We start from the raw sequence: 13162 nt of genomic DNA, 5'->3' as shown, positions 1-13162 counted from the left end.
CTAAAAAAAAAAAAAAAAAAAAGTCAAAAAACAACAAAATAAAAAAATTCTGTAGTTTCAGGAGATTCTGATGCTAAAATCAGGGAGGGGGCTCTGGAATATGCACCTCAATTCATAATATTTTATTTGCCTTTTAAATATTCTTTTAACTTTTAAATTGTGGTAAAATTTACATAACATAATTTATTTTTATTTTTTTGTTACCAGGAATTAAACTCAGGGGCACTCGACCACCGAGCCACATCCCCAGCCCTATTTTGTATTTTATTTAGAGACAGGGTCTCACTGAGTTATTTAGTGCCTCACTTTTGCTGAGGCTGGCTTTGAACTTGTGATCTTCCTGCTTCTGCCTCCTGAGATACTGGGATTACAGGCATGGGCCACCAGGCCAGGCAATTTTTTTTTTTTTTAATGCTCTCTGTGCACATATACTTTGACATGTTGTCCAACTTCTACAAATTAATCCCACAGAAAAACATGGCCTATCCAGTGAATAAACCACGTTTCACAGGAAGGATCTCAGACATGGGAACTGCATAGCTAGTAGAGAATGAAATGCATAATTTGAGTAAAAAGAAACAAGAGAGCAAAATATAGCTGTTCCCCCTTATCCATGTTTGTGCTTTCTGTAGTCAATGATGGTCTAAAAATATTAAATAGAAAAATCCAGAAAGAAACAATTCCTATGATTTTTATGAGTAAGGTGATGAAATCTCAAACCATCATGCCCTGTCCTGCTGGAGACACGAATTGTCTTTTTGTTTATTGTGTCCATAGTGTATATACTACCCACCCGTTAGTCACTTGGTAGCTGTCTCATTATCAAATCAACTATTAAGGTGTCAGTGTTTGTGTAAGTAACCTTTACACAGTGGCCTAATGCCATGTCACAATCCCTACATTATTCACCTATCTCTTCACATAGGAATTAAAAAAAAAAAATTTTTTTTTTTGTAGTTGTAGATGCCTTTATTTTATTTATTTTATTTGGTGTTGAGGATCGAACCCAGTGCCTCACACATGCTAGGCAAGTACTCTACCACTGAGCCACAGCCCCAGTCCCCACATAGGAATTTTTAAAACCTTATTTTATTTATTAGTTTTATGTGGTGTTGAGGATCGAACCCAGTGTCTCACCATGCACGGTAAGCTCTCTACCACTGAGCTACAACCCCAGGTCCTTCACACAGGAATTTTATCATCTCATATCACTGCAAAAAGGATGCATTCATTCACAAAAGTTTATTATAGTACATTGTTCTAATTATCTTATTATTATTTATTAGTTTATTTATCTCTCTGTGCCTAATTTGAAATTTGAACTTCATCACAGATGTGTATGTCCAGGAAAAGAGAGGGGTCAGTACTGAGCATGGTTTCAGTCATCCACGGGGGTCCTGGAATGAACCACCTGAGGATAAGCGGGCACTACGTACACACACGTCTGCACACTACTCGTGCCTGAGTGCAGTGGGACTGGCACGCTCTCTCCTTCTTTCCTGTAGATTGTGTGGCCAAACCCAGGTGGCCTCGCCCCTCCATCCAACAGGTGCCCACACCCCTGGGCATGTTTTCTTGTGGGTGGATCCAGGCCCAGCCTGACTCTGCCTTCACCCACAGGCTCTGCCCGCCCAGCCACTCTCTGACCTGCCCTTGCAGATGCCACGTGAGGACAGCTAAGTGCACCTTCTCCCACATCCTCTGCACTGGGCCAAATGTACCCCCACCTCCAATTGTGGTGCCAGGATGGGTGCCACCCAGATCACCAACACACCACTGCAATTGTGAAATGAGTCCTGTCACATGCCAGGTGGCAGAGGGAGCCTACTGGGCAGAATATGCAGTGGGCAGGGACAGGGGCAATGCCTCCTGCCAGGGGACACTGGTCAGTGGCTGAGGTGCTGAGTCAGCCACGGGCTCCTGGTCTTCACAGGGTAGTGACCTTCGCCCAGCCACCCTTTGCCAGAGCTTCGCAAACACAGGGCTGCCCAAACCGACTTAAAGAAGGACCTTCGTGTCTTCCCTCTCTAACCTTATCCTGGCCCAGGAGATTGACACCAAATACTTAAGCAAATTCGTTTTTTAATTTCTCACTTAATTTTCTTTCTTTCTCTTTGTTTGCGGTTCCTGGGATGGAACCCAGGGCCTCGCAGATGCTAAGTAAGGCTCTACCGTTGAGCTGCAGCCCCAGCCTTTTAAATTTTATTTTGAGATGGGGGTCTCATTAAATTACTGAGACTGCCCTGAACTTGCACCTTCCTGCCTCAGCCTCCTGAGTAGCTGGAATTACAGCCACGTGCCACCAAGAACATCTCTATTTTAATTTCTGGTTTTGAATTTTTATCACAAGGTCTGCTTCCATGTCAGGTAATATAATACTGTCATGAGGATTCCATCTCTGTGGCCCCCAAAGGCAGACAGGACAGTCTGACAACTCTGGGCTCCTATTTCATTTATTTTTTGGGGAAACTGGTGCTTGAACCCAGGGATGCTTTACAATTGATGCCTTATTACGTCCCCAATCCCTTTTTTAAATTTTGAGACAGTGTCTCACTAAGTGGCTGAGGTTGGCCTCGAGCTTGTGATCCTCCTGCCTCAGCCTCCCAAGTTGCTGGAATCACAGGCACGCACCCCTGTGCCTGGACCTGTTTCTTTACAGACAACTAGAGGCCCTGATTCCACCTCCTGTCCACAGCGTAGGACAACCCCATACTTCTATCAAGTGCAAACACTGCCTAAACAGCGGCCTAAACAGCTCTGCGGCCTGCACGTTCACCCTTCATTCCCCTGCACCCCCCACCTTTGTAAGCACGCACCCGTGGACGGGATCCACCACGATGGCCCTCGGCTTGGAGCCGATCTCCTGGAACAGCGTTCTCCTCTTCATGCCCTTAGTGTCGGCCACGGACACGGTGCCCAGGACAGAATCGGTCCAGTAGATGTTGCTGTGGATCCAGTCCACAGCCAGCCCATCAGGAGCATGGAGGTCACTGCCGATGACGGTGTCATAGGTGGACAAGCTGGGGGCTCTGTCAATCTGGGTGCTAAGACAGGAGGAGGGCAGACCGTCAGGGCCAGGGGCCCCTCCTCACCTGGGGGTCAGGCAGGCCGGAGGGGCCGAGGCTCACCTGTAGATCTTTCTTTGGGACAGGTCAGACCAATAGATTCTGTTGCTGGCCACCTCGGTGTCTAGGGCAACCACGTTCTTGAGGTTTGGGATGAGGCTGGTGTACTCGCTGCGGTCCAGGGTCATCTTCCTCACCTCGTGGCGGTTGGTGAAGAAGAGGTAGGCGATGGAGCCTGGGGAAGGGCAGGGCGGTCAGGGTGGTGAGAGACCCCACTTGTCCCTCTGCAGGGTGTGGCTGGATCGGAGAGGCACACCCAGAGTAGCAGGGTGGAAATCCCCGTGTACTAGCCAAGTCACACCTGTGGTCTCGGTCACCCTGCAGGGAAGGCCCCACCCAGGGGTAGCCAACTCCTAGAAATAGGAAATGACTCACTTTGGGGCCAAAGTGAGCCCACATCGCCATCACCTCGGCTATGGGAACCCTGACATCTAAGGCCACTCTGCCTGCCCTAGTCACTCCACAGCCAGGAACCAGGCAACTTAAGACAGTGCCAGGCCCCAGATTGCATGGAAATGATTCACACTTGTGAATCCTGAGCCTGCTCACAGGACCTCACCCATTCATGCCTTTGCCCATAGACACCCTGGGTCCCATCGCTGGCACATTGAAAAAAAAAAAAAAGTAATGACCTTGCCTAATGTTTACTAGGTTTTTTAATGGAATCCTTATATTCCTGTGAAGCAGGTTTTAGTTAATTTCTCTTTACAGATGAGCAGATTGAGGCTCAGAGAGGGAAAGTGATTTGCCCAAGATCACATACCTAGCGGGGGACTGAGCCAGGATTCAAACCCAGGTCTGCCCAATTCTGGGAGCTGTGCCCTAACCGTGACACCAATATTCACCAACAAACGAACTATATCTTGCAACTGGACTTCTCAAGACAGCCCTTCCCAAGTCTCTACTTCAACTCCACTGAAATCTTTGTAAAATGCTAACATCACAATGGAGTTCAAAGCACAACCTCCAATCCTGAGGGATTTTGTGGGAGGAACTACATCATCCCCCCACCCCAGCAGAACCAGGAAACACATGGGAGGTACTGAGGCCGAGAGCCATGGAAACACGTGATAGCAGCAACTAATATGCCAGTGAAGGCCCTGGGGTAGACAGAGGCAGCCCGTAAAAAGTTTTTCTTATTTTCTCCCTAATACTGGGAATTAAAACCAGGGGTGCACTACCACCGAGTTTTACCCCCCAGCCTTTCTTTTTAATTCATTTTTTAATAATTTTTTTCCCCTTTTATTCCCCAGTGCTGGGGACAGAGTCCAGGGCCTCATGCATGCTAGGCAGGTGTTCTGTCCCTGAGCCGCATCCCTAGCCCAATGTTTTATACGTTTTTCTTTAAATTTAAAATTTTTTCAAATTTTATTTGATGGTCTCTTTTTTTTCCAAAAATTTTTTTTTGGACAGGGTCTTGCTAAATCATCGAGACTGGCCTCAAACTGGCGATCCTCCTGCATCAGCCTCCCAAGTCTAAGGGATTACAGGTCTGTGTCACTGAGCCTGGCTGTTATTTCTGCAAAATCCAGCCTCCTTGTAATTAGATTGCTAGAACAGAGCATGAAGCAAAGGGCCTTTGCATGTGCAGACAACTCAACTCCCTCAGGACACTTGCACGTGCAAGCAAGGGATCCCTGGATGAAGGGGATTCTAAGAATGGACACGCAGCAGTGATTATAACCCAAACTTCAAGATGGAAAAGAGAGTTGAGGTTGTGGCTCATTGGTAGAGTGCTTGCCTAGCATGGGCGAAGCACTGCGTTCGATTCTCAGCACCATATAAAAATTACTAAATAAATAAAGGTCCATCAACAATTAAAAAAAAAAAAAAAGATGGAAAGGAAATCCAATTACAGTGCTCCTTTTGTAGGAGTGGATTCTGCATCTTCAGGTTCAACCAATTGTAGATTGAAAACATTTGGGGTGAAAACGCCTCTATAACAAACGCAAATTATTATTATTATTTTTTATCTCATTCCCTAAACAAAACAGTGGAATAAACACACACACAGCACTAACATTGTATTAGGTATTCTAAGTCATCTAGAGATAATTTCAAGTCTCTGTGGGATGTGCAGGTTCTATGCAAACATTATAACAGTTAGTTCATAAGGGCCTTGAACTTCCATGGATTTTGGTAGCTGCAGGGGGTCTTGGACCCAATCAGTCCTCCACAGATACAGAGAGATGACTTGGTTTCTACCATTTTGTTCCATGATGTGCTATTCTGTTTTGGTCTTTGTTTTAAATAAATTTTGTTTCCTTGAGATACATTCTTTTAGTTATTAAAAACAGCTGGAGGGCTGGGGCTGGGGCTCAGCGATAGAGAGCTCACCTAGCACATGCGAGGCCCTGGGTTTGATCCTCAGCACAGCATAAAAATAAATAAATAAAATAAAGGTATTGTGTCCAACTACAACTAAGATATAAATATTGGAAAAAAAAAAAAAAAAAAAAAAGAGCAGGAGCCAGGCAGGCATGTGGTGCACACCTATAATCCCAGTGACTCAGGAGGCTGAGGCACGAGGGTCACAGGCTTGAGGCCAGCCTCAGCAACGTGGCAAGGCCTTAAGTAAATAAGTGAGACCTTGTCTCAACATAAAAATAAAAAGAGCTGGGAATGTGACTCAGTGACAAAGCACCCCTGAGTTCAGTCCTCCACAAAAGAACAGCTGGAGGGGGCGTGGGCAGTTCATGCCATGGCTTTCCACCCTTTGCCCCCTGAAATCCATCCCTAACTTGTCCTGGAAGCTGAGCACTGGTTCCTATTAAGCTGGCAGGGCTGGGTCCTGCATGCTGTCCCCTGGTCACACGTGGCAGGTTCCTGGCAAGCCCGAGTCCCACCTGCCAGAGGTCCCTGCTGATTTTACCCTGTGCAAAGTTCAGGTGAGGAAATGCCGCCCCAGCGCGGCCTCCGTGCTCACCGGTGGCCTTGCAGGTCTGGGTGCGGGGGTCCATCTGGAAGCCCTCCTCGCACTCGCACTTGTAGCTACCCTCCAGGTTCACACAGAGCTGACTGCAGGTGGCAGGGTCCTGACACTCGTCGATATCTGAGTGGAGACAGAGACACATGAGGTGTCACCTTTGAGGGTGGCAGATGGAGGGATGGAACCAGCACCCCAGAGGCAGCTAAGGAACAACCCATCTGACCTGGGAAAGAAAAAAGTGACTGTCATCTCCCAAAGTGACCCGACCTCACCGTTCACTTCAGGGGCCCAGGTCAGAGGGCCGAGTTACGTCAGCAGAGATTTCCTAACGGTGAAGCCCGGAGGGAAGCTCCTCTGAGGAGTCGAACGGTTACTGACGGTCAGTCTGTGCCCAGGGTTCCACCCACAGAGTGTCCGCCCAGCAGCTGGGGACTGCCGTCCCACCCATTTCACAGACAGGGAGACTGAGGCAGAGCACTCGGTGGGCACAAGGCTGAGGAGGCCCAGAGCTCGGCCCTGCTCGGCAATCACCTTCGCATCTGCGCTGGTCCACGAGCCGGAAGCCATCGGGGCACAGGCACTCGTGGCCAATCTTGAGGTCATTGCAGATGTGCGAACAGCCCCCGTTGTTGTCCAAGCACTCGTTGGTCCCTGCGCCGAGGGAAGGACACACACTGGTCACCCTGGAGCCTCGAGCCTCTCACTCCCCCACCCCTGCCACTGCGGAGGAGTGCCACAGCCTGACTCGTGAGAGCACTGAGATGGCACTGTCACTCGGTTTAACACAGTGAGCCCTGGGGACAGAGTGCTGATGGAAGGAAACGCGTCACCAAAGGCCAGGTGCTGAGGATCCCACTCCTGAGAGATCCACAGAGACAGGAAGTAGAAAGGCAGGTGCTGGGGAGGGGACGGTGGGTGAATGAGGACGGGGGTTTGGTTTTGAAAATGAAAAAACATGCTAGGGAGGGAGGGTNATTTTTATCACAAGGTCTGCTTCCATGTCAGGTAATATAATACTGTCATGAGGATTCCATCTCTGTGGCCCCCAAAGGCAGACAGGACAGTCTGACAACTCTGGGCTCCTATTTCATTTATTTTTTGGGGAAACTGGTGCTTGAACCCAGGGATGCTTTACAATTGATGCCTTATTACGTCCCCAATCCCTTTTTTAAATTTTGAGACAGTGTCTCACTAAGTGGCTGAGGTTGGCCTCGAGCTTGTGATCCTCCTGCCTCAGCCTCCCAAGTTGCTGGAATCACAGGCACGCACCCCTGTGCCTGGACCTGTTTCTTTACAGACAACTAGAGGCCCTGATTCCACCTCCTGTCCACAGCGTAGGACAACCCCATACTTCTATCAAGTGCAAACACTGCCTAAACAGCGGCCTAAACAGCTCTGCGGCCTGCACGTTCACCCTTCATTCCCCTGCACCCCCCACCTTTGTAAGCACGCACCCGTGGACGGGATCCACCACGATGGCCCTCGGCTTGGAGCCGATCTCCTGGAACAGCGTTCTCCTCTTCATGCCCTTAGTGTCGGCCACGGACACGGTGCCCAGGACAGAATCGGTCCAGTAGATGTTGCTGTGGATCCAGTCCACAGCCAGCCCATCAGGAGCATGGAGGTCACTGCCGATGACGGTGTCATAGGTGGACAAGCTGGGGGCTCTGTCAATCTGGGTGCTAAGACAGGAGGAGGGCAGACCGTCAGGGCCAGGGGCCCCTCCTCACCTGGGGGTCAGGCAGGCCGGAGGGGCCGAGGCTCACCTGTAGATCTTTCTTTGGGACAGGTCAGACCAATAGATTCTGTTGCTGGCCACCTCGGTGTCTAGGGCAACCACGTTCTTGAGGTTTGGGATGAGGCTGGTGTACTCGCTGCGGTCCAGGGTCATCTTCCTCACCTCGTGGCGGTTGGTGAAGAAGAGGTAGGCGATGGAGCCTGGGGAAGGGCAGGGCGGTCAGGGTGGTGAGAGACCCCACTTGTCCCTCTGCAGGGTGTGGCTGGATCGGAGAGGCACACCCAGAGTAGCAGGGTGGAAATCCCCGTGTACTAGCCAAGTCACACCTGGGTGAATGCATTCAATGCCACCAAACATACACTTCAAAATGGTTCATGTGGCCAGAGGGCGCAGTGGTGCAGGTCTGCAATCCCAGGGACTCAGGAGGCTGAGACAGGCGGATTGCAAGGTCAAGGCCAGCCTGGAAAATTCAGTGACTCTCAAAAATGATAATTAAAAAAGGCCAGGGTGTGGCTCAGTGGGAATGGGCCCCTTGGTTCAATTCCCCACACCAAAAAAAAGGCCGATGGGGCTGGGGCAGGTCTCCGTGGAGCCCACGGTGAGGCAGGAGCTCCACCACTGAGCTGCATCTCCAGTGCTTTCCACTGTATTTTGAGACAGGGTCTGGCGATGTTGCCCAGGCTGGCCTTGACCTTGCACTTGGGACCCGCCTGCCTGGGTTCCTGGGCAGCTGGGATTCTAGGCATGTACTACTGCGCCCCATTTGGCCCCATCTCTCCTGCCCTGAGTGGAAGCTCCCCTGGGGCTAAGGATGCACAGGAGCCCAAGAGCTATAGTGGTTGGGCCTCCCGTCCCCTCCACCTTAGTTCCCCCACCTTGGCTCTCCACAAACTCCCCAAGACGCCCACATCTGGGACTCACCGCATTCCTTGAGGGGCTCGTCCGACCAGTCCCGGCAGTCTCTGGCTGAGTTGCACACTTTGTCCAGGGGGATGCATTCACCGCTGTGGCATTTGAACTTGTTGGGCCCCTCACACAGTGTCACTATGAGAGTCCAAGAGAACAGTCAGGGGCATCTGAGCTGCAGGAGCTTGCTTAACCCTCTATAGCATAATAATTCACTTACACAAGAATAAATATGAATGTATCCGTTAGTAAAACATGATAATTTTTTGTCAGTTCTGGGTACAGAATCCAGGGCCTTAGATCCACTAGAAGCATTCTACCACCGAGCCACACCCAGCCCAGTAATTGGTTACTGAGCACTGAGAACCTAACACCCAGTTCTAAAGTGAGAATGTCACCTAGAGCAGGAAGTCATTAAACTGAGGGCCCTGGATCAACAATGGCCCACTGCTTGTTTATTTAAATAAAGTTTTATTGGTACACAGCCACACCCATTCATTTACAGAAGGTCTGTGGCTGCTTTCAGAGTATGAAACAGCGTAGTTGTGTCAGAAACTCTGAACCTTGCAAGGCCAAAAATATTTATTATCTGGTGCTTTATGGTAAAATAATGGAGACTATTCTAGCAGGCTTTGACCCATCCTGCTACCCTTCAAAGGAATCCTGAATTCTGGGGCTGGGGATTTAGCTCAGTGGCAGAGCACTTGCCTAGCACATGCAAGGCCTTGAGTTACATCCTCGGCCTTTGGCCCTAAAAAAAGAAAAAATCCTGAATCTTGGCTTTATCGTTTCCTTATTTTTATTTTTTATTTTTTGGTGTTCAGGGCCTCATCATGTCACGTAAACACTCAACTCCTGAGCTGCATTCTCAGCCACTTCATTAATACTTCAGGGAAAAACATGGTGTATGATTTAGTTTGTTTTTGAAGCTTATAAAATAATTCCTCATAATCTTCAAACTGCTTCTTCATCCAACAGTAAGGTTGTAAGGTTCTCCCGTGTGAATGCTGGTGGCTGAAGCCTCATTTCCTGGCAGCATATTCCACCATGTGGCTACCCCACCAGGTTAAAGTCATTGATTGTGTACCCCCACATTCCCAGCAGCACTATTCCACAGCCAAAAGATGGAGGCAACCCAAGGATTCATCAAGGGGCGAATGTAATAGGATTCCTCAGCACAATCGATGGAATATTATTTGGCCTTAAAAAAGAAATCTGGACACAGACTAGAACATGGACCCTGAAGACATGCTCAGTGAAATAAGCCAGTCACAAAAGGACAACTACTACACAATTCCACTCACAGGGGGTCCACGAAGTCATCAGACCCACAGAGACAGACAGTATAATGGCAGGTGCCAGGGACTGGGGAGGAGGATGGGGAGTTAGCGATTAATGGGGACAGAGTTTCAGTTTTGCGAGATGAAAACAGCGTTGGAGATGGACAGTGATGATGGCTGCACAACAATGTGAATGTATTTAATGTCACCGAGCTGCACAGTTAGAAATACCTACGTGCTTGCTTGGCATGTGCCACAGCCCTACGTTCAATCTGCAGCACAACAGAACAAAAACAAGCCTGAGATGCTAATTATGTATGGTGTGTATTTTGCTATAAATAAATTAAAAAAAAAAAAAAAAAAAGAATCTCACACTGAGGAATCTTACGTGGCACCCAGTGTCTTGCTCCATGGTGCTCAGGGCACACTGCAGAGCCTAGTGCAGGACACAGTTGTCTCCTGAGGGCATTTCCAGGAGGAGAGCCACCTCGTGAATACAGGGAAGGGCTTCACAAGTGAAATTGGATCTTTTTATTTTGGGGGGGTGGGCAGGTACTGGGGACTGAACTCAGGGGCACTCGGCTACTGAGCCACATCCTCAGCCCTATTTTGTGTTTTATTTAAAGACAGGGTCTTGGGCTGGGGATGTGGCTCAAGCGGTAGCGCGCTCGCCTGGCATGTGTGCGGCCCGGGTTCGATCCTCAGCACCACATACAAACAAAGATGTTGTGTCCGCCGAAAGCTAAAAAAAATAAATATTAAAAAAAAATAAAATAAAATGTATAAAAAAAAATAAAAAAAAAAAATAAAGACAGGGTCTTGCTGAGTTGCTTGGGGCCTCACTAAGTGGCTGAGGCTGGCTTTGAACTCACGACCCTCCTGCCTCAGCCTCCTGAGCCGCTGGGATGACAGGCGTGCGCCATCGCAGCCAGCTGAAATTGGATCTTATATACAACTGTGATCTCAGAGACAGAGGTCTGTGCGCATGGGGTCTTGAAGTCACAGCTATCCTTATGCACATTTTCCAGATCAGTGGAGGTGAGGGTAAGGAGGATCAAGCCACTTGCCCAACAACCCACAGCTAGTGAGCAGGTGGGTGCCTTCCCTCATCTGAGACCCACAGTCCCCCAACATTTACAAACAGCAAAGCACTGAACGATGCTAACAGGAAACCAGGGCTCGGCTCACCATTGACGCAGCCGACTTCATCACTCATGTCCTTGCAGTCATGCTCCCTGTCACACTGCCGGCTACCATGGATGCAGGTCCCATCGGAGCACTGGAATTCATCAGGGCGGCAGGTGGCCACAGCTAAGAAAGAAAAGAATGTTCTGATTTTCCAAGGAGGGGCAACTGGAGAAAAAGAAACACAGTGCTCTGCCTTTGTCCAGAGTTCTCCTTTCAACAGTTTCAGCCACACGTTCAACTGCAGTCTCAAAATATCAATGGCACACATACACAAGGGAATATTACTTGTGAATAAAATTATGGCATCTGCAGGTAAATGGATGGAGTTGGAGAATATCATGCTAAGCAAGAGAAGCTCATCTCAAAAAACCAGGGGCCGAATGTTTTCTGTGATAAGTGGATCCTAATCCGTATGGGGGGTGGGGCATGGGATAAATTGGAGGAACTCTGGATGGTGTAAAGGGGAGGGGGGAGATGGAAAAGGGGTAGGAAAGATGGTGGAGTGAGGCGGACATCATCACCCTAGTTACATGTATGATTGCACAAATGGTGTGACTCTACTTCACACAGAAGTGCAAAATTCTCCTCCATTTGTGTCCGATGAATAGAAGAGGCTTTCTATGGTCATGTATAACTGATTAGTACTAATAAATAAATATATAATATATTAATGGAAAAATTATAAATATCAACAATTCTTTAGGTTTAAATTGTGCCCTGAGTATCACAATGAAGCCTTGTGCCATCCCATAGTAGCTAGCCCAGGAAGTGAGCCATCTTTTTTTCCAGTGTATCCATGCTGTATATGCTACTAGCCTGATGGTCTCTAAACAGCTACCTCGGTTATCAGATCAACTGTCACAGTACTGCAATATTCTTATTCAACTAATCCTTATTTTCCTGAATAATGCTCCCAGAGTACTAGAATGGTGATGGTGACAATTTTTCTACTATATAATAATTACCCTATTATTAGCTATTGTTGTTAATCTTTTCCTCTGTATAACTTATAAATTAAACTTTTGGGGGGAGATACTGGGGTTTCAACCTGAGGCCTTACACATGCTAGGCAAGTGCTCTGCTACTGAGCTACACCCCACACTTTATTTTATTTTGGAACACAGTCTTGCTAAGTTGCTGAGGCTGACCTCAAACTTGGGATCCTCCCATCTCAGCCTCCTATGCAGCTGGGATTACAGGTGTGTGCCACTGCACCCAGCCAGACTCTCATTTTTAACTCACAGTATATCTCTGCATTAAGAAAAAAAAGGGGGGGGGGCTGGGGCTGTGGCTCAGAGGTAGAGCGCTCGCCTACCATGCATGAGGCACTGGGTTCGATCCTTAGCACCCCGTAAAAATAAAATAAAGATATTGCATCCACTTATAGCTAAAAAACAAATATTTAAAAAAAAAGAAAAAAAAAGGAAGCCTGAATGTGCCTATATCAGAACATAAACCTGATGGCTGAAATGGCTGAAAAGGAGATTTTGGCTTTTATGGTCTGAATTCAGGGTAAGGTTATATGGCCATTCTATACCTAGGTTTCCCCATCTGTAACGAGGGGTGGAGGAAGCCTGCTCATGAATTATGGGGGACAAATGAGTTTCTGTCAAGTTTCACAATAATCACACAGAATGCTATCGATCATTTTATAAAATGTGACTTTAAAAACCAGTGTAGGGCTGGGGGTGAAGCTCTGGACTTGTTTAGCCTGCACAAGGCCCTGGGTTCAATGCTCGGCACCGACAAAACCAAACATCGTAGCTACACCTACACAGTGCTTAACTCTGAACACCGCTGTGTATCTGAGCATAGGTACGAAAACCCCCAGAAAAACGAAATCATCTTCTGGATACACAGTGGAGCTAACCAACGTGTTTAAGGAACCAAAACACTGAGCTAGATCCAGAGTCACGTTTTTTATCTGAACTCTCCAACACACAAACCACTGACCACGTATAGCTACTTAACTTTTAATTACTTAAAATTCAGTAAA

At 48.1% G+C, this 13162-nt stretch overlaps 1 protein-coding gene across 2 annotated transcripts in view; it reads right to left on the bottom strand.

Annotated features, from left to right (window-relative positions):
• Ldlr (low density lipoprotein receptor) overlaps nucleotides 1-13162 on the bottom strand; it is a 40954-nt gene that overhangs the window by 11005 nt on the left and 16787 nt on the right. Inside the window, exons 5-10 of one of the 2 annotated variants that reach the window (XM_048795533.1) lie at nucleotides 11167-11289; nucleotides 8714-8836; nucleotides 6586-6705; nucleotides 5998-6177; nucleotides 3129-3300; nucleotides 2817-3044 (exon numbers count right to left, since the gene is read on the bottom strand). In XM_048795533.1, the coding sequence (XP_048651490.1) occupies nucleotides 2817-3044; nucleotides 3129-3300; nucleotides 5998-6177; nucleotides 6586-6705; nucleotides 8714-8836; nucleotides 11167-11289 (946 nt within the window). The remainder of the gene's footprint in view (nucleotides 1-2816; nucleotides 3045-3128; nucleotides 3301-5997; nucleotides 6178-6585; nucleotides 6706-8713; nucleotides 8837-11166; nucleotides 11290-13162) is intronic. The other variant, XM_015489037.2, reaches the window with a different exon arrangement.

Source organism: Marmota marmota, unplaced genomic scaffold (assembly GCF_001458135.2).
Source record: "Marmota marmota marmota unplaced genomic scaffold, marMar, whole genome shotgun sequence".
Lineage (NCBI taxonomy): Eukaryota > Metazoa > Chordata > Mammalia > Rodentia > Sciuridae > Marmota > Marmota marmota.
Note: the sequence above shows the minus strand (reverse complement) of the source record. Positions and strands in the feature narration are given on the sequence as shown.